We start from the raw sequence: 25,403 nt of genomic DNA on the forward strand, positions 1-25,403 counted from the left end.
CTATTAAAAATGCAAAAATTAGCTGGGCATGGTGACACATGCCTGTAATCCCAGCTACTTGGGAGGCTGAGGCACAAGAATTGCTTGAACCTGGAAGGCAGAGGTTGCAGTGAGCCGAGATCATACCACTACACTCCAGCCTGTGCCACAAGAGCAAAACTCGATCTCAAAAAAAACCCAAAAAAACACAAAACATTAGCCAGGGATGGTGGTGCATGTCTGTAGTCGCAGCTACTCAGGAGGCTAAGGTAAGAGAATCGCTTAAGCTCAGAAGTTTGAGGCTGCAATGAGCCATGATTGCACCACTGCATTACTGCTGGGGCAACAGAGTGAGACTCTGTCTCGAAAAAGAAAAAAAACAACAAAAAAATTTTTCAACAATCCTTTTGTTCAGTGTGTACTAAACAGACATGAATAATTTAAAGAAACTTTTTAATATTACAGTAATGGGCTGGACATGGTGGCTCATGTCTGTAATCCCATATAATAATACCATATATTGAATAGGGTGTCCTTTCCCCATTGTTTGTTTTTGTCAACTTTGTTGAAGATCAGTTGGTTGTAGGTGTGTGGCTTTATTTCTGGGTTCTCTATTTTGTTCAATTGATTTACATGTCTATTTTTGTATCAGAACCATGCTGTTTTGATTACTATAGCCTTTTAGTATAATTTGAAGTCAGGGAATGTGATGCCTCTAGTTTTATTATTTTTGCTTAGGATTGCTTCAGCTATTTAGGTTCTTTTTCCATATTAATTTTAGGATTGCTTTTTTAATTCTGTGACAGAGGACATTAGTTTTATAGGAATTGTGTTGAATCTATAGATTGCTTTGCACAGTATGGTAGTTTTAATAATATTAATGCTTCCAATCCATGGGCATGGAATGTTTTTCCATTTGTTTGTGCCCTCTTCAGTTTCTTTCATCAGTTTTTTATGTTTCTCTTTGTAGAGATCTTTCACCTCCTTGGTTAAATGTATTCCTAGGTATGTTTTGTGTGTGACTATTGTAAATGGGATTGAGTTCTTGATTTGGTTCTCAAGTTGGACACTGTTGGTGTATAGAAATGTTAATAATTTTTGTATGTTGATTTTATATCCTGAAACTTTACTGAAGTAGTTTATCTGGTCTGGGAGTCTTTTGGAGAAATCTTTATGGTTTTCTAGGTATAGAATCATGTCATCAGGAATAGAGATAATTTCTTTTTTTTTTTTCCGAGACGGAGTTTTGTTCTTGTTGCCCAGGCTGCAGTGCAACGGCGCAATCTAGGCTCAGTGAAACCTCCACCTCCTGGGTTCAAGTGATTCTCCTGCCTCAGCCTCCCAAGTAGCTGGGATTACAGGCATGCGCCACCATGCCCAGCTAATTTTTGTATTTTTAGTAGAGACAGGGTTTCACCATGTTGGCCAGGCTGGTCTTGAACTCCCGACCTCAGGTGATCCACCTGCCTCGGCCTCCCAAAGTGCTGGGATTACAGGCATGAGCCACCACACCCGGCAGAAATGCATTAACTTCATTGTTTACCCAAAATTTATTCAGGAGTTGGTTGTTTAGTCTCCCTGTACTTGTGCAGCTTTTAGAGTTCCTCTCGGTATTGATTTCTAATTTTATTCCACTGTAGTGTAGGAGGATGCCTGATCTGATCTAGTTGTTTTCTAATTTATTGAGACTTGCTTTATGACCAAGCCTATGGTCAATGTTAGGGAATGTTCCATGTTCATATAAGAAGAATGTATATTCTGTGATTATTGAGTGGAGTATTCTGTAGATATCTATTAGGTCCACTTGGTTGAGAATCCAATTTAAGTGCAGAATTTCTTTGCTACTTTTTGTCCTTGATGATCTCTCTAGTGCTGTCAGTGGGGTACTGAAGTCCTCCACTATTATTGTATGGCAGTCTACCTCTTTTTGTAGGTCTAGCAGTATTTGTTTTATAAATCTAGATGCTCCAATGTTGGGTGCATATGTATTTAAGATAGTTAAATCTTCTTGTTGAATTGAGACCTTTATCATTTTGTAGTGCCCTTCTTTGCCTTTTTAAAAACTATTGTTGGTTTAAACTCTGTTTTATCTAACACAAGAATAGCAACCCCTGCTCTTTGTTTTCCATTTGCATGACGGATCTTTCTCCATCCCTTCACCTTGAGCCTATGAGTTATTACCTGTGAGATAGGTCTCTTGACGACAGCAAAAGGATGGATCTTGCTTTTTTATTCCAATTTGCCACTCTATCTATCTCTTTTAAGTGGAGTATTTAGGCCATTTACATTCAAGTTTAATATTGATATATGAGGTTTTGTTCCTCATGGTGGTGTTTGCTAGTTTCTTTGTAGTCTCAATTGTGTAATTGCTTTATAGGGTCTGTGAGCTTTGTATTTATACATGTTTTTGTGGTGGCAAGTATCATTCTTTTGTTTCCATGTTCAGAACTCCTCTGAACCTTTCTTATAGCTCTGGTCTGGTGGTGACGAATTTCCTTACTGTTTGCTTGTCTGGGGGAAGACTTTGTTTCTACTGCATGTATGAAGCTTAATTTGGCAGTATATGAAATTCCTGGTTGCCAATTTTTTTTTTCTTTAGGGAAACTAAAAATAGGCTCCCAATCACTTCCAGCTTTGTAACATTTCCACTGAGAAGTCTGTGGTTAGCCTGATGGGTTTTCTCTGTAGGTAATTTGGCCCTTTTCTGTAGCTGCCTTTAAGACTTTTTTCTTTTGCATTGACTTTGAATATTCTAATGCCTGTGTGCCTTGGGGATGGTCATCTTCTATAATGTTTTGCAAGAGTTCTCTGGATTTGAAATTCCTTTAGTGAATTTTTCAGTTCCAGCAGTTCCATTTTTTTTCTTTTTTTTTTCTTAATATGGCTACCTCATCTTGCATATCCTGAATCGTTTTTCTGGTTTCTTTATACTGGATTTCAACTTTCATTTGGATCTCATTGAGGTTTCCTTGCAATCCATATTTTAAATTACTTATCTGTCATTCCAGACATTTCAGTCTGCTTAGGAGCCATTGCTAGAGAGCTATTACAATCCTTTGGTGTTGTGAAAACACTTTTTGTACTGCTGGAGTTCTTGCACTAATTCTTTCTCATCCAAGGGAACTTTTGCTTCCTATTTTTGAATTTGCTATCATTTCCATGGGACTTTTTCTTTCCTTCTTTTCTTTCCTTTGGGTGCTTTACTGTGGTGCATGTTGTGTATGATTATTTAGCTTTGTTTTTGGTACTTTTAGGGGGCCAAGGTGCTGTACAGATTCCTTGGTTGTGGATAGCTTCTATGCTGTAGCTTTCTCAGATGCTGCTTTTTGTAGTGAAGTATTAGCCATTAGAGCTGAAAATCTCCTGTAGGGTTTAGGGTGCAGAGGTCCCTGTGGACTTATCTTAAGGGCTAGAATTAAGCCTTTCTGTTAGCAGATTTTAAATTTTATGATGCAGTTCAGGATACAGACCAGTAGATGGCACTCAAGAGTAAAAGACAGCAGGTAGGTTGGTGTCAGGTGGAAAGTACCTGCCCTGATGCAGGGATGGTGGGAAGAGATTACATTAGGGTGCACTCCCATTCCTCATCCTGTGCTGGCAAGAACATGATCAGCTTCTCTTTTGTGCCCTTGTTGTAGGGCTCCTGACCTTCATTTCATAAGGACTTTGTCCTTTGGTTCCCATGAGTATGCCCCTCCGATAGCTACCACTAAAATGGGTTTGGGTTAGTCTTTCCCCCAGACCAAAACAGGCAACTCAGTGATTTGTCTGTCTCTCCTTGCTGGGACAGTGCCACTCTGTCGGGAGAAGAAGTTGAGCCTTGCCCTTGGATAAAGCCCAAGCAGCATGTGACTCACTTGTAGTAGGGCTGGAGCCACCATGTAATGCATGAAATATGCTTTGTCCAAGTGTGCGTTAGCTGGCTCCTGGTGGGAAATACCACTGCTGCATCTGTAGCACTGTAGGTGTGGGGGAAGGGTTTGGCAGGAGATGATCTTCTCTCCATGTCTAACCCTAACCCTAACTACCATCCTGTCCAAAGCAATCTATAGATTGAACACAATTCCTATAAAACTACTACTGTCTTGTGTCACAGAATTTAAAAAGCAATCCTAAATTTCATACGGAAAAAGAACCTAAATAGCCGAAGCAATCCTAAGCAAAAAGAATAAAACTAGAGGCATCACATTACCCAACTTCAAATTATACTAAAAGATTATAGTAATCAAAACAGCATGGTATTGATACGAAAATAGCCACGTAAATCAATTGAATAAAATAGAGAGCCCAGAAATAAAGCCACACACCTACAACCAACTGATCTTCAACAAAGTTGACAAAAACAAACAATGGGCAAAGGACACCCTATTCAATATATGGTGCTGGGAAAGCTACCTAGCCATGTGCAGAAGAATGAAACTGTACTCATATCTCTCACCATATATAAAAATTAACTAAGGATAGATTGAAGACTTAAATGTAAAAACTCAAACTATAAAAACCCCAAGAGAACCTAGGAAAAACTCTTCTGGACATTATCCTAGGGAAAGAATTTATGACTAAGACCTGAAAAGCAATTGCAACAAAAACAAAAATTAATAAAGGAGATTTAATTAAACTAAAGAGCTTCTACACAACAAAAGAAACAATCAACAGAATAAGCACAGAACATACAGACGTACAGAATGGGAGAAAATATTTCCTAAGTATGCATCCAACAAAGGACTAATATCTAGGCTCTATATGAAACTTAAACAAATCAAATCAATAAGGATAAAACAACCCTATTTAAAAGTGGGCAAAGGGCATAAATAGACACTTCTCAAAAGAAGACATACAAGTTATCAAAAAACACATGAAAAACTACTCAACATCACTAATCATCAGGAAAATGCAAATTAAAACCACAATGAAATACCCCTTCACACCAGTCAGAATGGCTATAATTAAAAAGTCAAAAAATAACAAGACGTTGGCAATGATGCAGAGAAAAGGGAATACTTATATACTGTTGGTGGGAATGTAAATCAGTTCAACCTCTATGGAAAACAGTCTGGAGATTTCTCCAAGAACTTAAAATAGAACTACCATTCAACCCAGCAATCCCACTACTGGATATCTACTCAAAGGATTTTCCTTTATTTATTTTAAATTGTTTTATCAAAAAGACAACTGCACGTGTGTGTTTATCACAGCACTCTTCACAATAGCAAAGACTTGGAGTCACCCAGGTGCCCATCATTGATGGACTGGATAAAGGAAATGTGGTACATATACACCATGGAATACTATGCAGCCATAAAAAAAGAATGAAATCATGTCCTTTGCGTAGCATGGGTGAAGCTGGAGGTCATTATCCTAAGTGACTTAATGTAGGAACAGAAAATCAAATACTACATGTTCTCACTTATAAGCGGAAGCTAAACAATGGTTACACATGGACATAAAGATGGGAATCAATGAGCAGTGGGGCCTCCAAAAGGTGAGAAGAAGGGAGGGGGGCAAGGGATGAAAAACTACTTATTGAGTACTATGTTCACTATTTGGGATATGGGGTCACCATAAGCCTAAACTCCAGCATCACCCAATATACTCATGTAATAAACAATACACCCATGGGCCAGGCACGGTGGATCACGCCTGTTATCCCAGCACTCTGGGAGGCCGAGGCAAGTGGATCACCTGAGGTCAGGAATTTGAGATCACCCTGACCAACATGGCGAAACCCCATCTCTACTAAAAATACAAAAATTAGCCGGGCATGGTGGCATAAGCCTGTAATCCCAGCTACTTGGGAGGCTGAGGCATGAGAATCATTTGAACCTGGGAGGTGGAAGTTGCAGTGAGCCGAGATTGTGCCACTGCACTCCAGCCTGGGTGACAGAGCAAGACTCTGTCTCAATAAACAAACAAACAAACAAACAAACAAACAAACAAACCTGCACATGTACCTCCTGAATAAAAAATAAAATAAACACAACAAACTAAGGTTTTATTTACTGTGAGTAGGAGTCTCGCTCTGTTGCCCAGGCTGTAGTACAGTAGTGCAATCATGGCTCACTGCAGCTCTTATCAGTAATAGTTTTACAGTGTTAGGTTCTTATTAAGTTCTCAAATACTTCAATATTTATCCAAGAGTTACAGATCGATATAGAAACACAGCTGGAAGGGGCTTTCATAGATTTCTAGGCTTATGCTTCCATAAACTTCATAGATGTACACATGTTGTTGTAGAAAAAGAACAGATGCTTGTCACAAGGCCAGGAAAGATTAGGTTTGCAGACACTTTGAAGGGTGAGGGGGAAGGGAATTTGTTGGCCAAAACGGAAAAAGGAAAAACAACTCAGCAAAATGAGATTGAGTCCTGTTAACAGGCTCTCCACCTCACCAACTGAACCCCAGGTACCGCCCAGGAATAGGACAGGTCAGACTCCTCCCCTATACAAACGGGGTGAACTTCCTGGGGCCCCACCCCATCCTCCCAGTGCATAGGTGGACATTATTTAGAAAGAATCAGTGGGGCGTTAGCGGGTAGGGCAGGCTTCATCTGGGACCAGCAGTCTGGTGTTTCAACCTTCAGGATGTTTTAGGCTTAAAGGTTTTCAACCTTCAGGGGTTTCACTGGGGGACCCTTGGCTGTCACCTGCATCTGTCAATATGTTAGATGCTTTCACCTATACTAATTCCAATCCTGTATCTTAGGTATTATTTTCCCTATTTTACAGATAAGAGAACTGAGGATAGTAAAAGTGACATGACTTAAAGTTTATATATCTAATTTGAGGCACAGTCCAGTTCTACTACTTTACCACTTTACAACACCATAGAGAGCATCAGAGAACTAGATGAGCAGACACTAATAATATCCTATATTTGTAAAGCATTTAATAAATTACAAATTATTTCTAATATATTATCTTATTTAACCTTCACAACAATCTTAAGTTACACAAAATGGGTATTACTAAAACTTCACTTTATAGTTGAGGAAACTGAAGCTCAGAGAGCAATTAAGTAGTCTAAGATCACATTGACAGTAAATGACGGAGCTGAAATCCTGAGGTTTTCCTCAATATATCTATAGTCCTTTGTGAAAGCAAAACCATGTCAGAAATGAGACTAAGCATAACATGTAAAAGTTTGGTATTTGTTTTTGAAAAATCACAAGTCATAATAAAAATTTTTCTCCAAAAGGAAATTTTTTATATTTATAAAAATGCAAATATTATTCTTATCACCCTCCCACTCCAAACCTTTAAAGGTCCTGGTAATTATTAAAGTTATTTCCACTGAATTACTAATGCAAAAGACTCACAAATTGTTCTGCATATAGTAAAGAGTTATTACAAGTCACTTACAGGAAAGTAGGTTTCCACAATTTCAAAATTCAGAAATCCAATTACAATCCATACCAAGAGGGTGGCAATGGAAACAAAAACAATAAAAGGAACAAAATAGCCACTGAGTTTGTCTGCAAACTGCTGGATAGGAGCCTAGAATTAAAAATAACAACAATAAGAAGAAGAAGCATATCAAAGTCTTTTTTGATACTGAATGCAGAGTATATTTAGTAGTTAGCACAAATAGAAATATTTTAACAAACTTCATGTTAATGGCCAGGTGTGGTGGCTCACACCTGTAATCCCAACACTTTGAGAGACTAAGGCAGGATGATAGCTTGAGTCCAGGAGTTTGAGACCATCCTGGGCAACTTAGGGAGACCCTGTTTGTATAAAAAAATTGTTTTTAAATTAGCTGGGTGTGCGGGCATGTGCCCACACACAGTCCCAGCTACTCGGGAGGCTGAGGCAGAAGGATTGCTTGAATTTAGGAGGTCAAGTGCAGTGAGCCATGATGGTGCCACTGCACTCCAGCCTGGGCAACAGAGTGAGACCCTGTCTCAAAGCAAAAACAAACAAACTCCATATTAATGCAACTAAAATTTTTATCGGAAAACGTAAAAACTAGGTGATTTATACTGAGAAGGCTTTAAAGAAAATAGTTTGTTTCTCCTAGGGAGTTAAGTTACCTTTGATGTTTGTGCCTCTTCCACAAGTTTGACAATTTGAGAAAGGGTTGTGTCTGCTCCAACATGAGTTGCACGGATAAGCAGCGACCCATTCTGGTTAATGGAACCAGCAATCACTGTGCTGCCAGGTTTCTTAGCCACAGGCATTGCCTCCCCTGTATGGAGGGTAGAGATACATTTAAGGAGCATAAATGATCACTATCATGAAACATATCATTATTTGTTACTTGCCAAAAATATCTAGATATAAAATAGAATCTGAACAAATGCCTAGGTAAAAGTTGCTTTCCCCTTTCCCTTGTATCAATTCCCTAGGCCAAAGCCAGGAATATAAACCTTGAACGGGAAAAACCTGTATGGTAGCTCTTGTTGGCAGATACTTTTAGAGTTTCACCCTAGTCCTAGAACATCGGTTCTTAACCTGTTCTCAGGGAACATTTAGAAATGTAGGAGGGAGTTTTTGTTTGTAATAATGACTGCACGGGATGGGGAAAGGGGTGCTACTACTTCGATTTAGTGTGCCAGTGCCAGGGTCAGGGACACTGAATTGTACTACAGTGTGTAAGAGAGTCCCCCAGAACTAAGAATTGCTCCATCCAAACTGGCAATAGCACCCCTATAGAGAAACACACAGTCTCGTTGGGCACAGTGGCTCATGCCTGTAATCCTAGCACTTTGGGAGGCTGAGGCAGACAGATGGCTTGAGCTCAGCAGTTCAAGACCAGCCTGGGCAACATGGCAAAACCCTATCTGTACAAAAAAAATACAAAAGTTAGCCAGGCATGGTGGCATGCGCCTGTAGTCCCAGGTACACGGGAGGCTGAGGTGGGAGGATTGTTTGAGCCCAGGAGGCAGAGGATACCATGAGTCGAGATTGTGCCACTGTACTCCAGCTTGGGTGACAGGGTAAGACCCTGTCTCAAAATAAACAAAATAAAATAAAGGAAGAAACACACAGTCCCACATTACTTCCACATGGTTCATAAACTGAGTTTCTTCTAGGACTATCAGAGAGTTGAGATGGGAAAGGTATCATTTTGGTTCTGCTTCAGATTTTACCTAAGATTTCTAAAACTATGCCAGGCTTATTCCCTTAGAGTAGACCCTGATGTGTAAAACCTGGACTCGTATCATAGCTCAGATTAGACCAGTCTTTACAGCAGAAAGACAGAATAGGTATTTGCCCAGGAAAATTTGCCAAAGTCCATCAGGTGTACAGGAAACTGAGACAACTTCCTTTGGTTATGCATTCTAGTAGCTAATAATCTCCAGTGATAAAAGCCTTCAATAGCTGATATGGTTTGGCTCTGTGTCCCCACCCAAATTTCATCTCTAATTGTAATCCCCACATGTTGAGGGAGGGACCTATAATCCCCACATGTCAAGGGAGGGAGGTGATTGAGTCATGGGGTGCCATTTCCCCCATGCTATTCTTGTGATGAGTGAGTTTTCACGAGATCTGATGGTTTTGTAAGTGTCTGGCATTTCCCCTGCTGGCACTTCTCTCTGTTGCCTTATGAAGAAGGTCATTGCCCCTTTCACCTTCTGCCAAGATTTTAAGTTTCCTGAGGCCTTCCCAGTCATGCAGAACTGTGAATCAATTAAACCCCCTTCCTTCATAAATTACCCAGTGTTGGATATTTCTTTAGAGCAGTGTGAAAACCGACTAATGTAGTAAATGGAGTAAGTTGTTACCACAGGGAGTAGGGCACTGCTATAAAGATACTTGAAAATGTGGAAGCGACTTTGGAACTGGGTAATGGGCAGAGGCTGGAACAGTTTGGAGGGCTCAGAAAAAGACAGGAAAATGTGGGAAAGTTTGGAACTTCATAGAAACTTGGTGAATGGTTTTGGCTTTTTTTGTTTTGTTTTTTTGTTTCTGTAACAGAGTTTCGCACTTCTTGCCCAGGCTGGAGTGCAATGGCGCAATCTCGGCTCACTGCCACCCCTGCTTCTTGAGTTCAAGTGATTCTTCTGCCCCATCCTCCCAAGTAGCTGGGATTACAGGCACGCTCCACCAAACCCAGCTAATTTTATATTTTTAGTAGAGAAGGGGTTTCACCATGTTAGTCAGGCTGGTCTCAAACTCCTGACCTTAAGTGATCCACCAGCCTCGGCCTCCCAAAAGTGCTGGGATTACAGGCATGAGCCACTGCACCCAGCCAAACTTGTTGAATGGTTTTGATCAAAATGCTGATAGTCATGTGAACAATGAAGTTCAGGCTGAGGTGGTCTCAGATGGAGATGAGGAACTTATTGGAAACTGGAGTAAAGGTCCCTCATGCTATGCTTTAGAAAAGAGATGGGTGGCATTTTGTCCCCACCCTAGAGATCTGTGGAATAGTGAACTTGAGAGAGATGATTTATGATACCTGGCAGAAGAAATTTTTTCAGCAGCAAAGCATTCAAGATGTGACCTGCATTATTCTGAAAGCATTCAGTTTTATGTGTTCACAAAGAGATGGTTTGAAACTGGAAATTACGTTTAAAAGGGAAGCAGAGCATAAAGGCTTCGAAAATTTGCAGCCTGACAATGCAATAGAAAAGAAAAACCCATTTTCTGGGGAGAAATTCAAGCTGGCTGCAGAAATTTGCATAAGTAATGAGGAGCCAAATGTTAATCACCAAGACAATGGGAAAAACATCTCCAGGACATGTCAGAGATCTTGGCAGTAGCCCCTCCCATCACAGGCCCTGAGGCCTAGGAGAAAAAATGATTTTGTGGGCTGGGAACCAGGGCCTCTGATGCTCTGTGCAGCCTTAGTGACATGGTATCCTGCATCCCAGCAGCTTCAGCTCCAGTCAGGGCTAAAAGGAGTCAAGGTAAAACTCAGGCCATTGCTTCAGAGGGTGCAAGCCCCAAGCCTTGGCAGCTTCCATGTGGCATTGGGCCTGCAGGTGCACAGAAGTAAAGAACTGAAGTTTGGGAATCTCTGCCTAGATTTCAGAGGATGTATGGAAATGCCTGGATGTCCAGGCAGAAGTCTGCTGCAGGGGAGGAGCCATCATGGAAAACCTCTGCTAGGGCAGTACAGAAGGGAAATGTGAGTCTGGAGCCCCTACACAGAGTCCCCAATGGGGCACTGCCTAGTGGAGCTGTGAGAAGAGGGCCACTATCCTCCAGACCACAGAATGGTAGAGATTCACCAACAGCTTGTACTGTGCACCTGGAAAAGCCACAGACACTCAACACCAGCCTGTGAAACCAGCCATTTTGGGGGGCTGTACCCTGCAAAGCCACAGGGGTAGATCTGACCAAGACTTTGGGAGCCTACTTCTTCTTGCATCAGCATGACCTGGATGTGAGACATGAAGTCAAAGGAGATCATTTTGGAGCTTTAAGATTTATTAAGATTTAATGACTGCCCCAATGGATTTTAGACTTGCATGGGGCCTGTAGCCCCTTTGTTGTGGCCAATTTCTCCCATTTGGAATGAGAGCATTTATCCAATGCCTGTACTCACATTGTATCTTGGAAGGAAATAGTTTTTGATTTTACAGTCTCATAGGTGGAAGGGACTTGACTTGTCTCAGATGAGAGTTTAGATTGTGGACTTTTGAGTTAATGCTGAAATAAGACTTTGGGGGACTGTTGGGAAGGCATGATTGGTTTTGAAATGTGAAAAGACATGACATTTGGGAGGGGTCAAGGGTGGCATGATATGGTTTGGCTCTGTGTCTCCACCCAAATCTCATCTCAAATTGTAATCCCCACATGTCGAGGAGGGGAGGTGATTGAATCATGGGGGCAGTTTCCCCTATGTTGTTCTCATGATAGTGAGTTCTCATGAAACCTTATGGTTTTATAAGCATCTGGCATTTCCCCTGCTAGCACTTCTCTCTCCTGCTGCCTTGTGAAGAAGGTCCTTGCTTCCCCTTTTCCTCCACCATGATTACAAGTTTCCTGAGGCCTCCCCAGACATGTGGAACTGTGAGTCAATTAAACTTCTTTGTTTTATAAATTACCCAGTTTCAGGTATTTCTTCATAGCAATGTGAAAATGGACTAATAGCATAACTAAAGCCACAAAGTAAATCTGAGGAAACTGATTTAATACAGTCTTAAAAGAACTTATTTTATTTGTTCATAATTTATGTATTCATAGCTTCGACAAAAAGTGCTTCATCTTTCATGTCTATTCTTCTTAACATTTTGGTCATGATCCTTTGAAAGAACATACCTGTGATGAGGGACTCATCTACCATAGAATGTCCTTCAATAACACGACCATCCACTGGAAATTTGCCTCCTGGAACTACTTTAATGATATCTCCACGTTGTACAAGTTCTACATCCACTTGTTCTTCACTGGATATAAGTTAACATAAAAAGCACCATTATAATATGCTTCCTACCCTGACCTCTCCATGCAAGCTCTTTAGTTCACGTCAAGCTTGTGGCTCCATAATTACTACCAATGGAAGCTAGAACCAACATTTAAGCTAGGAACTAGTATGTCAGTCTTGCTTACTGTTAATGAACAGTACAGTAGCTAGCACAAAGTAGGCACTCTAAATATTTTTTTGAACAGTCATTGTTAAAAAATGGAAGTTTTAAAAAATAATGTAATAGGTTTCATTTAACTAAAACTTTATTTATTATGTAATTTTGCCTAAACAATTTTATGAGTATAAAAATGAGAAATACAAAAGATTGAAATCTAATCAAGTCTTTAGCTTTATCTTCCAATTTACAAGTAACACAGGAGTTATAGAACAAGTTAAATGAAACCAAAAGGAAGCAAAGAGATAAATTCAGATTGTGGGATATTCTACAGAACAACTGATGGCTATTTCTTCAACAAGTCAATTGTTTTGGGGGCAGGAGGGAAGGAAGGAGAATGAAAAGAAAGAAGGGAGGTACTGTTTTAGATTAAAAGAACATAAGTCATATGATAGTCAAATGCGATGATGCATGGATCTTGTTTGAATTCTATTTCAGGCAAAGAGACTTAAAACATTTTGGAGACAACAGGAGAAACATGAATATGAACTGGGTCTTAGGTGACATTAAGGAATTAATGTTCATTTTGTTAGGTACAATATGGTAGTATAGTTATACCAGAATATATCCTTTTTAGAGATAATACAGACTATTTAGCAGTAAAACAATATGACTGACATTTGGTTTAATACTACTGCAACAAGAAAGAAAGATAAAATGGATAGATGAAGCATGGCAAAATGTGGATAATTTTTATATCTGGGAGACAGATTATGTGAATTCATGATAGTCCTTTTTCTACTTCTGTGTATATCTGAAATTTTTCTTAAGAAGTTAAAAAAAGAGAAGAGGGAAGAGGGAAGATAAATACCTGAGAAGGATATTATCAGAATCAAGAGTTACAATGGTTGCTTCTGTAGCTTGTAGTGAAATTAGCTTTGCAAGAGCCTCTGATGTTTTGCCCTATAAATTAAAACAAACACATTGAAAATGCTAAGGAAGAAAAAGTTCAAGTCTTAACTAAAATAAAAATACAATCTTTAGCATTTACCCAAAAGACAGCTTTAGGAATATTAATTTGTTCAAAAATTAATATGAAAATGTTTCACTTCAAAATGTTTGAATGTTTTACTTCAAAATGTTTCACTAGAAAATGTTTCACTTCAAAAAGATAAAGTACACAAAATATTTTATTTTTTATTTATTTATTTTTTTGAGACAGAGTCTCACTCTGTTACCCAGGATGCAGTACAGTAGCGTGATCTCGGCTCACTGCAATCTCTGCCTCCTGGGTTCAAGCAATTCTCCTGCCTCAGCCTCCCGAGTAGCTGAGATTACACGCCTGGCTAATTTTTGTATTTTTAGTAGAGATGGGGTTCACCATGTTGGCCAGGCTGGTCTCAAACTCCTGACATTGTGATCTGCCCACCTCGGCTTCCCAAAGTGCTGGGATTACAGGCATGAACCACCACGCCCAGCCTAAAAGTACACAAAATATTTTTAAAAGTATTATTAGGGATAATTTATGAAGAAATTATATAAATTAATAAGAAAAACATGAGGAACCCAATAAACACACAGGCAAAGGACATATACAGGCAAATCATTCAAAAGGAATATAAACATCCGATGATGAAAAAATGTTTATCCCCACCATTACTGGAAGAAACACAAACTAAAGTAACCCTGTAATACCATTTAATGTCTATTAACTTAGCAAGAATTTGGGGGGGATGCAATGCTGGTGAAGTTGTAGTAAAAATACTTCACTGATGTACCCCTGCTGGCAAAAACTGTTACAACTTGTAGCATGAACCAGAGAAATATTTCTGCCCTTTAACCCAGTAATCACATCCTCTGTAATGTCTTCCAAGATATTAGCTCAATGGAAATGACTATTAGACATGAATATGTTCAATGCAGGATTATCTAAAAATAAAAAATTAGAAACAATCTAATGGTGAAAAATACCTGAATGGTTTAGTAAATTAAAGCAAACTGACATGACAGACTTACTCAGAAATATTAGATAATTATCTAGACTGCAAAAATGGGGAAAAACTTTACAGTGTTAAGGGTACAAAGTAGCATGAATACTATATTTGCAACTCTGTTAAATAGAAAGGTATGTAGAATGGAATTAGAAAATGATTTACATTATAGCAAGGGAATATGGGTGAATTTTTTCTATCATTATTTTAAACCATGTGGTCATGTCAATTTTCAATTAATAATGTGATGTAAGTAAACAAGTGATAAGTATTTCTCATTTGTCTCTCTTAAAATAAACAGACATACTGTACAATCTACAGTATTAATTCCATATTTGGTAAATCTTCTAAATGGATATTTAACTTAAAATATTGCCAAAATGAAAATACGTCTTTCAGTAAATGGTTAACTACATAAAAACATGTATTTCCAAGGATTGGCCTAAAAAATACTATGGTCATTTATCCACCCAACATTTTAACAAATGTCACCCTTTCTTACTTTACCTTTGCTATATGTTCCAGCCATCGGCCTAGTGCAATAAACACAAACAGCATAGGGGGTGTGTCAAAGAAAGTAATAGGGTTCACTTTGGCTCTTTCATACATTGCAACTAGAAGAATAACCAAAGAGTAGGCAAATGCAATGGTGGTTGCCAGCACAATCAGTACGTCCATATTTGCTGTCTTATGCTTCAGTGCTTTATAAGCCTGAATGTAGAAGTACCAGCCTCCGAAAAACTGCAATATAGGAATGATAATCAATGAATTTTTAAAAATTCATATATGTATCAACAACTTAAAGTATCAATAGTCATTTTCTTTGGCTTTCAGCTAACCCATAAACACTAGAAGGAGATTAAGCCAAAACAATCATGTTTGTATTTCAATAGATGTACATGCAGAGGGAGGTATTCAAATTGCTGCATAAGCCTGTGGGGGCTATCATCTACGATCCAATGGATATTCCATAATACAAGGAAAATCAGATGTTTCTTCCATTTTTTTTTTTTTTTTTAAGAGACGGTCTTGCTATGTTGCCCAGGCTGGTCTCAAACTCCTGGCCTCAAGCAACCCTCCTGCCTCGGCCTCCCAAGTAGCTGGGATTACAGGCATGAGCCATCACACCAAGCAGATTTTTCTTTCTGAGGCCAGCAAAAACAGGAACTAGGAAAGGAGTTACTTTTTTTTGTATAAAACTCACCCATCTTTCCAAAACTCAAACTAAGTGGTGTATCACAAGCTATGAAATCTGTTGGCTGTTTTTGTTGGTAAATATAACTGGAAAGCTTATTTCATTAAAACAGAGAAACTAAGATGTTTTAAAAAATCATTATTGCCTTTTATAAGGATCAGATAAAGGAAAATATTTATTTGATAGAAGTATTCTATTCCTCAGTAAAAGTTTATCTCGAAAAAAGAGTTTAAAACATACAGAAAGTAATGAACTGAAGTGCCAGGAAGAAATAACAAAAATAAAGTCATTGAGCTGGGTGCAGTGGCTAGTGCCTGTAAGTCCTAGCTACTCAGAAGGCTGAGGCAGAAGGACTGCCTGAGCCCAGGAGTTCAAGACTGCAGTGAGCTGTGCTTGTACCACTGTATTCCAGCCTGGGTGACAGAGCAAAACCCCATCTCTAAAAAAAAAAATAGATAAATAAAAATTTAAAAATAAAATAACGTTATATACAGTAGTAGATATAAATACCAAATCCAAAAAACTTGACCTCTTTCTTAGGGGTTAAATGGCGTCTATTATCTACTTAAATAACTACTCAGTTGAAGATTATTTTTGTAAAGCATATGGCATAAAATGATCAGACTTCTGGCTAACATCAGTTTTGTAGTTGAAAATAAAACCTTGCCTGCCAAATTTTGCTTATTTTTCATTATTAACAAATATATTTGCTAACAATTCACTTGCCTGTACAGGTACACACAATAAAAAGGACAGCAAATTCATAATGGACAATCCTGGAAGAATCTGGCGCTCCAGGAACATAGAAGAATGAAGGTTGATCATTTCTTCTTTACTCATGTTTTGACTATGGTGAAGAGTTGCAAAGTGGTGGTCCATAACCATCATATATATCATCAGTCCCATTACAGGAATACAAAAAAACAGACTCACAACAAAAGACCGCCTCCATCTTATATGGAAAAAATAAAAAAAGAAAAATAATGGTCATAAATAGCTAACAGGTAAAGATTCTATATACTATAGAGAGATACACATTGTGACCATTTCATCCAGTATAAGGATGATATTATAAAAACTGACATGCAAAAAGGATGTTAAACTTGTAATAAGGAGTCAAAATTTGTTTCTTACTGACACTCTAAAAGTACTTACTGTCTTATTTCTCGTTTATGGTCTAGGTGACTTGCTGACCGATCCTTCTTGACCAAAGAAGCTTCAAAACCTAAGCTCTAAGGAAATTCATGAGAAAAAATTATTTCAGTGAACATACGTTGGGTACAGAAATTCTAAGCCATGGTATTGTCATTAAGAACAGTTCCATTACTGAGGGCAAGTCACTCTGGGGAATACAAAGATGAAGATGTGCTTCCTGTTCTTGATTGCCTTTATTTCCAAACTTTCATCAAAGAAGTGAATATTTCCTTAATTCTAGTTAATACCTATCCTATATATAACAGTTTAACTCAAGTACAACTGTCCTCAGTAGAGGTTCTCATTAATAGGCCATAAAAGCTAGCACCAGGCTGGGCATGGTGGCTCATGCCTGTAATCCCAGCACTTTGGGAGGCCGAGGCAGGCAAATCACAATGTCAGGAGTTCGAGAGCACCGGTCTCTACTAAAAATACAAAAAATTAGCTGGGCGTAGGGGCAGGTGCCTGTAATCCCAGCTACTCGGGAAGCTGAGGCAGGAGAATCACTTGAACCCAGGAGGCAGAGGTTGCAGTGAGCTGAGATCGCGCTACTGCACTCCAGCCTGGGCAACAGAGTAAGACTCTGTCTCAGGAAAAAAAAAAAAAAAAAAGCTAGCACCATACTAAATAGATTATTCAAGGCCTTGCATATGCAGTATTTATTCTTGTTTTATCAGAAAAAGAACATGAACAAAAATCATTTTCCCCAATAAAACAAAGTATAAAAAGGAAACTACCCCTAAGCAAGACTTATCTGACCATAGATAGTAATACACATTGTATTTCCAACTGCTAGGGGAAATGCTGCCATCTTACATTTGTTGGCAGTGCACAGTGAATAGAACAAGCATGAGCTTTGGAGTCAGAGTAATTAGGCTCAAATCCCAGTTATGACAGTTACTAGCTATGTGACTCTGATAAGTAACTTAACTTCTCTTAATCTGGGTTTCCTCAACTCCATAATGAGTATGACCACATTGCTGTGGCAATTAAGGGTTGAAGCTTTGCAGTCTTGGTAACCGGCACATAGTAGGTACTCAGTAACACTAGTTTCACAAAAATGGTAATGGTAATGTCATCTATACTAATAGGATCTTAATTGAACCATTAAGATGCTTTAAATCACTTGAACACCAATTCTATAGCATACTGAAACTTTTAAAATACATTCACATGTATTACCACTTAAGATTTATTGAAGAACACAGGATGAATCTGTCACAAAGAAAGGGTTGTGTTGTTTGTTTTAGAGACAGGGTCTCTCTCATGGTAACCTTGAACTCCTGGGCTTAAGCAATCCTCCTACCTCTGCTTCTCGTGTGACTAACACTATGGGTGCGTGGCGCCACACCTGGCTAATTATTTTCATTTTTGTTGCAGAGACAGGGTCTCACTATGTTGCCCAGGATGGTCTTGAACTCCTGGCCTCAAGTGATTCTGCCGTCTAGGCCTCCCAAAATGCTGAGATTATAGGCATGAGCCACTATGTCCAGCTGGGTTTGGTCTTTAAATTTCTTACTTTAACTTAAAAATAGGTCTTTTGTTTTGACCTAACAAACAAAAAGCCATCAAGCAGGATTCTTCACTTTCTTAGTAACTACTATGAATCTTATTTATAACAAATTATACTTTATTTTCATTTTCTAAATATTTTGCGTGTTTTGTGGTTCTAACTTGTTTGCTCCTGATTAATAGTGTAAATGTACCTTTGCCTAACTTTTCCTGAAAAAGACCAAAAAAAAAAAAAAAAGCAGACACATTTACATTAAATTTTGAGACAGATCTTGTTTGAAGTATTCAAAGGAGTTAGATTTTTTTTTCATTGCCTCTATCTGATGCAAACCAGAAATGATTCATGGGAATGCTGATTAAATAGGTAAGAACACAGAAACATAAATTCTTGGCACTTACTTCAATTGTATGGATAATATCTCTGGGACCAATAATTTCTGGGTCATATTTAATATGTGCTTTGTTGGTTGCCAAGGCCACGGAGCAGTACAGGATCCCTCTGTGATTTGTGAGATTCGACTCTATTTTATGTACGCAGGAGGCACACGTCATTCCTCTCACCTGTTAAAGACAAAGCATTTATTATTCAGGAATATACTTTTTCCACCATTAAACATGAGTTATCTTTTTTTTTTTTTTTTTTCCAGACAGAGGCTCTTGCTCTGTCACCCAGGCTGGAATACAGCGGCGCAATCTCGGCTCACTGCAACCTCAGCCTCCCAGGTTCAAGTGATTCTCCTGCCTCAGCCTCTTAAGTAGCTGGGGTTACAGGCATGTTCTACCATGCCCGGCTAATTCTTTTGTCTTTTTTGTAGAGACGGGGTTTCACCATGTTGGCCAGGCTGGTCTCGAACTCCTGACAAGTGATCCACTGTGCCCAGCCCGAGTTACCACTTTTCACAAAAGGACTCATGGGATTGCCACACAAGATCTTAATTGCACTACTTGTATGCTTTAGATACGATCATTAGGATATCATTTTTATACCACATTCAACAAATATATGGTCCCAGATAGAAAAGGATCTCATTAAAAGTCTCCCAATTCCTGTCACTACTACTCAGTGATAGAGGATTTGACATTTATTATTGTTTCTTGTATCCAAAGTCTTGCTTCCCTCTGGATTTTTTTTTTCATCCTGCTGAAGTATATAACCACTAGTATAACTTTTAGTGAAGTTAATGGATGGCAAAAGTGTTTTGACTATTTATGTCTAAAAAATGTATTTTTCCCTATATCTTGAGTGGGGTTATAGTTTAGCTGGGCATTAAATTCTAAGATGGATGGGCATGACTTCTAGAATGACTGTGTGAGGAGCTCAGCAAATCCTTTCCTCAAAAAGCAATGATAAAACTGACAAAAGTATCAAAAAATAGCCATTGAAATACTCTGGAAATTGACCAAAGGGCATACCACAAATTAAGAAGGATTTATTCAAGAATATCTGCTGAAGGGATATCAGTGCAAATGGTGCAGTAAGACCTCTAAAATTCTCTCTGTAAAAGCCATGAGAAAACGGGCAGAAATTGTAAGAACCATCTTTTTCCAGAAATCTGGAAATCAAACAAAAGTTTGCAGCAATCTAGGAAGCATTTATTCAAGAAAACAAGATGGAGTACAAAAAAATAGAATGAATAAGACATAGTATTTCATAGCACAACAGGATGAATATAGTCAATAATAACTTAATCATACATTTAAAAATAACTAAAAGAGTATAAATGGATTATCTGTAACACAAAGGATAAATGCTTGAGGGGATGGATACCCCATTTTATATGTGTTTGTTACTCATTGCATGCGTGTATCAAAACATCTCATATACCTCATAAATATATGCACATGCACCTACGCTGTGCCCAGAAAACTTCTGTGTTCTAAACAACACCACCAAGGAAGTAAAGAGACAATACCAGAATGGGAGAAAATATTTGAAAATCATATATCAGATAAGGGACTTGTATCTAGAATACATATTCTTACAACTCAGTAATAAAAAGACAAACAATCCAATTAAAAATGGGCAAAAATGGTCAGGCGCGGTGGCTCACGCCAGCAATCCCAGCACTTTGGGAGGCTGAGGCGGGTGGATCATAAGGTCAGGAGATCGAGACCATCCTGGCAGCATGGTGAAACCCCCGTCTCTACTAAAAATACAAAAAAATTAGCCGGGCGTGGCGGCGGGCGTCTGTAGTCCCAGCTACTCGGGAGGCTGAGGCAGGAGAATGGTGTGAACCTGGGAGGCAGAGCTTGCAGTGAGCCGAGATCGCGCCATTGCACTCCAGCCTGGGCGACAGAGCGAGGCTCCGTCTCAAACAAACAAAAAAAAAGGCAAAAATTCGAATTGTTTCTCCAAAGAACATTTATGAAAGGCCAATAAGCACAAGAAGAGATACTCAACATGATTAGTCATCAGGGAAATGCAAATCAAAACCAAAATGAGATACCAGTTCGCTTCCACTGAGATGGCTATAATAAAAAGGTAGTAGCAAGTGTTGACATGTATATGGAACAATTGGAACGTCAATACAATGTTGGTGGGGATATGAAATGATACAGCTGCTTTAGAAAAAGTTTGGCAGTCCCTTAAAAGGCTAAATATAGAGTTACTAGATGACTTAGTAATTCCACTTCTAGGTATATCCCCAAGGGAATTAAAAACATAAGTTCACACAAAAACTTGTACATGAATGTTCATAGCAGCATTACTTACAATAGCAGCAATATTCATAAAGTGGAAACAACCCAATTGTCCATAAACTGATGAATAAATCAACAAAATGTAGTATATTCATACACCAGAATATTATTTGGTAATACAAAGGAATGCAGTAATGATACATGCTAGAACACGGATCAACCATGAATACACTATGGTAAATAAAAGAAGTCGGTTACAAAGGACCACATATTATATTATTCCATTTATATGAAATGTCCAGAATAGGCAAATCTATACAAATATAAAGTAGATTAGTGGTTGCCTAGGGCAGAGAGAGCAGAACCAGTACAGGTAAGAGATTAGGACTAAAGAATGACTACTAATGAGTTTTATTTTAATGGGGATGAAAATGTTTTGAAATCAGATAGTGGTGATAGTTGCACAGTCTGTGAATATACTAAAATGCACTGGGTTGTACACTTTAAAAAGGTGAGTTTTATGGTATTTCAAAAAAGCTATTATTTTTCAATCCTTAAAAACATATAAAAGCCTACTCATTCTTTATCATTCTTTTTAATATCTACTCAGTATCCCATGATATGGATGTATCATAATGTATTTAGTCCCTAATGACTGAAATTTAGTTTTTCCCTATCTTTTGCTATTGTAAACAATACTATAATGAACATCTTTGCATATATATCATTTCATACATATGCAAACATGTCTGTTGGATAAATTTCTACAAGTGGAACCTCTGAGGCAAAGGCTGTGTCCAATTTCACCTTTGACAGATATTGCCAAATCGCAAAGGCTATGTGCAATTTCACCTTTGACAGATATTGGCAGCTTGTATCAATGTACACTCCACCAGCAATACATGAGAGATCAAAAACACAGTGTTAACAAAATTGTTAACTTTACCAATCCAATAGGTGAAAATGGTACTTCAGTGCCATTTTAATTTGCTTTACTCATTACAAATGAAGTTGAACATCTTTTCATGTTTAAGAGGTATCGTTTTTGCTTTTCTGTGAACTGTCAGTTCACATCCCTTATCATCAAAAAGAAATTTTGGGTTGATGACGTTTGTCTTATTGATGTATAAAAGTTCTTCATATATGAAGAAAATTAACCTTCATCTATGATATGAATTATAATTGTTTTAATTGCCTTTTGACTTTCCATTCAGTGTTTTCCTCCCAAGAAGAAATGTTTAGGTATCTGAATTCATCAATCTATTAATCTTTTCTTTTATCGGTTTTGTATCATATTTTAGAAAAACGCTTCCTACTCCAATATTGTTTTTTTCTCTTTTTTTTTTCTTTGGTAAGAAGGAGTTTCACTGTTGTTGCCCAGGTTGGAGTGCAATGGCATGATCTTGGCCCACTGCAACCTCCGCCTCCCAGGTTCAAGCAATTCTCCTGCCTCAGCTTCCTGAGTATCTGGGATTATAGGCGCATGCCACCATGCCTGGCTAATTTTTTGTATTTTTAGTAGAGACAGGATTTCACCATGTTGGCCAGGCTGGTCTTGAACTCCTGACCTCAGGTGATCCACCCACCTCGGCTTCCCAAAGTGCTGGGATTACAGGCATGAGCCACTGCGCCCGGCCTCTAATATTGTTGTATAAATGAATTAGATGTTATCATTGGGAAAAGCTAGATGAAGGCTACATGGAAATTTTCTGTACTATTTTTGTACTTCCTTGTGAGTCTAAAAGTATTTCAGTGATGAATTGATGGACTGATGTATGATAAAGCAAATACAGTAAAATATTAATTGTAGAATCCAGCTGGTGTATATAGGGTATCTACTGTACAATTCTTCTGACTTTTCTGTATGTCTGAAAGTTTCATAATATTGAAAAAAAATGCTCCAAATATTTCTTCTAGTAATTTCATGATTTCATTATTTACATTCAATTTTGGGAGGTGGGCAAGGTCTTGCTCCGTCCCCTAGGCTGGAGTGCAGTGGCATGAACACAGCTCACTGCAGCCTCAACCTCCCAGGCTCAAGCAATCCTCCCACCTCAGCTTCCCCAGTAGCTGGGACTACAGGTACATGCCACCACATCTCGCTAAAGTTTTACTTAATTTTTATTCTTATTTTTATTTTTTAATTTTTTGAGATAGAATCCCACTGTGTCGCCCAGGCTGGAGTGCAGTGGCACAGTCTTGGCTCAGTGCAACTTCCACCTCCCAGGTTCAAACAATTCTCACGCCTCAGCCTCCCGAATAGCTGAGATTACAGGCGCGCGCCACCACACCCAGTTAATTTTTGTATTTTTAGTAGAGAGGGGTTTCACCATGTTGGTCAGGCTGGTCTTGAACTCCTGACCTCAGGTGATCTACCCACCTCGGCCTCCCAAAGTGCTGGGATTACAGGCATGAGCCACCACGACTGGCCTAAATTTTTACTTTTTGTAGAGGTGGGGTTTTACCTGTTGCCTGGGCTGGTCGTGAACTCCTGGGCTCAAGTGATCCTCCCACCTCAACCTCCCAAAATGCTGAGATTACAGGCGTGAGTCACCACACCCAGCCTACATTCAAATTTTTGCTTAAACTGGAACTTATTTTGGTACAAGGTTAATTTTTTTAATTATACAAATAAATACATTCTAGCTGTAAAATTTTCAGTGTTGAAACGATGCAAGTTTCTCTTTGCTCTTCTCCCTCAATCCCACTCTCTTCCTGAGATAAACACTGTTAATCATGTGTATACACTAGTCCTTTCTCTAGGTGTTTATATACATACGTAAGTACATATACATGTAGTTTTGCATTTTTTACTAAATGGGATTATGCCACAAGTATTACACTGCAACTTGTTTTGCTTAAGTAAATAATATGTCCTAGATATCTTTTTTTTTTTTTTTTTTTTTTTTTGAGACGGAGTCTCGCTCTGTCGCCCAGGCTGGAGTGCAGTGGCCAGATCTCAGCTCACTGCAAGCTCTGCCTCCCGGGTTTACGCCATTCTCCTGCCTCAGCCTCCGGAGTAGCTGGGACTACAGGTGCCCGCCACCTCGCCCGGCTAGTTTTTTGTATTTTTTAGTAGAGACGGGGTTTCACCGTGTTAGCCAGGATGGTCTCGATCTCCTGACCTCGTGATCCGCCCGCCTTGGCCTCCCAAAGTGCTGGGATTACAGGCTTGAGCCACCGCGCCCGGCCTGTCCTAGATATCTTTACTTGTCAGTTAATATTGATTTATTTTACTCTTTTAACATACGTATTGTATTCTACAGTATGTCTATACATAATTTATTTAAACATTCCCTATTAAAGGACATTTAATATAGATTGGTTCTAAATTTTTGCTCTTAAAATTATATAATAAATATAATCTTATGAATATTCATATTCCTTTTTTTAAAAAAAACAAAGTCTCATTCTGTCACCCAAGCTGGAGTGCAGTGGTGTGATCTCAGCTCACTGCAGCCTCCGCCGCCTGGGTTTAAGTGATTCTCATGCCTCAGCCTCCAGAGTAGCTGGGACTACAGGAGCACACCATCACACCTGGCTAATTTTTGTATTTTTCATAGAGATGGGGTTTCACCATGTTGACCGGGCTGGTCTCGAACTCCTGACCTCAAGTAATCCACCCACCTCAGCCTCCCAAAGTGCTGGGATTACAGGTGTGAGCCACCCTGCCCAGCCATATATGATCATATTTCCACAGGAAAGAATCCTAGCAGCTGATTTGCTGGGTTGGAGAAAGTGATCACTTTAAATCAATATGCCTTACACCGGGTTTTAAGACTTTATAAAATTTGAGTCTTTAATGCATCTGGAATTTATTCAATTACATGCTACTAGATAGGAATCATACTGTATTTTAAAAGTTAATTTTCATTTATTCATTCAAACCCAATTCTTTTTTGGTTAATAGAGATATGACAATTATCTTTTTACATTCCATGCTTGAAGAGTACCATTAAATCATACCTTATCCTTCCATTTTCCAGTTTCCTTAATTTTAATCATATCTTATTTTCCCCACCTTTAATTATCTTCACAACTCTTCTCTGAACCTTACCAAGTTTTTTTCTGGAAATTTTATTAATCACACAAAAATTCTTACTTACAAGAAGTTCCAAAACACCATCTCCTTCATCAGCATTTTCTATCACAGTGGCTCCAAATCCAAGCTCTCGGATGAACTCTGCTATCATTGGGGGTTGTATAACAGTAGGATTATACCTTACTTCTGCCTTGCCAGCCATCAGGGCCACAAGTATAGAATATATTCCTAAGAGCATTGATAAGAAAAACAATACAGGTAACATTCTTTTTAAAAAGAGTAATGTTATAATTACCTTTTAATATTCTCAAATATGAAAGGATTTCTCTTAAGTATGAAAGGATTAAAGTGAATCTGGAGAAATTTATTATTTAACTT

The 25,403-nt window shown here is 38.6% G+C and overlaps 1 protein-coding gene across 6 annotated transcripts in view; it reads right to left on the reverse strand.

Moving 5' to 3' along the window:
* Window positions 1–25,403, reverse strand: part of ATP7A (ATPase copper transporting alpha) — a 145,294-nt gene that overhangs the window by 22,441 nt on the left and 97,450 nt on the right. For 4 of the 6 annotated variants that reach the window (XM_031660421.1, XM_031660422.1, XM_031660424.1 and 1 more), the window contains 9 exons: window positions 25,090–25,253; window positions 18,743–18,904; window positions 16,793–16,869; window positions 16,364–16,589; window positions 14,950–15,183; window positions 13,323–13,414; window positions 12,189–12,316; window positions 8,009–8,163; window positions 7,338–7,472 (listed from right to left, as the gene is read on the reverse strand). In XM_031660421.1, coding sequence (XP_031516281.1) covers window positions 7,338–7,472; window positions 8,009–8,163; window positions 12,189–12,316; window positions 13,323–13,414; window positions 14,950–15,183; window positions 16,364–16,589; window positions 16,793–16,869; window positions 18,743–18,904; window positions 25,090–25,253 — 1,373 coding nt within the window. The remainder of the gene's footprint in view (window positions 1–7,337; window positions 7,473–8,008; window positions 8,164–12,188; window positions 12,317–13,322; window positions 13,415–14,949; window positions 15,184–16,363; window positions 16,590–16,792; window positions 16,870–18,742; window positions 18,905–25,089; window positions 25,254–25,403) is intronic. The other 2 variants (XM_031660425.1, XM_031660423.1) reach the window with 2 other exon arrangements.

The sequence above is a fragment of the Papio anubis genome, chromosome X (genome assembly GCF_008728515.1).
Source record: "Papio anubis isolate 15944 chromosome X, Panubis1.0, whole genome shotgun sequence".
Lineage (NCBI taxonomy): Eukaryota > Metazoa > Chordata > Mammalia > Primates > Cercopithecidae > Papio > Papio anubis.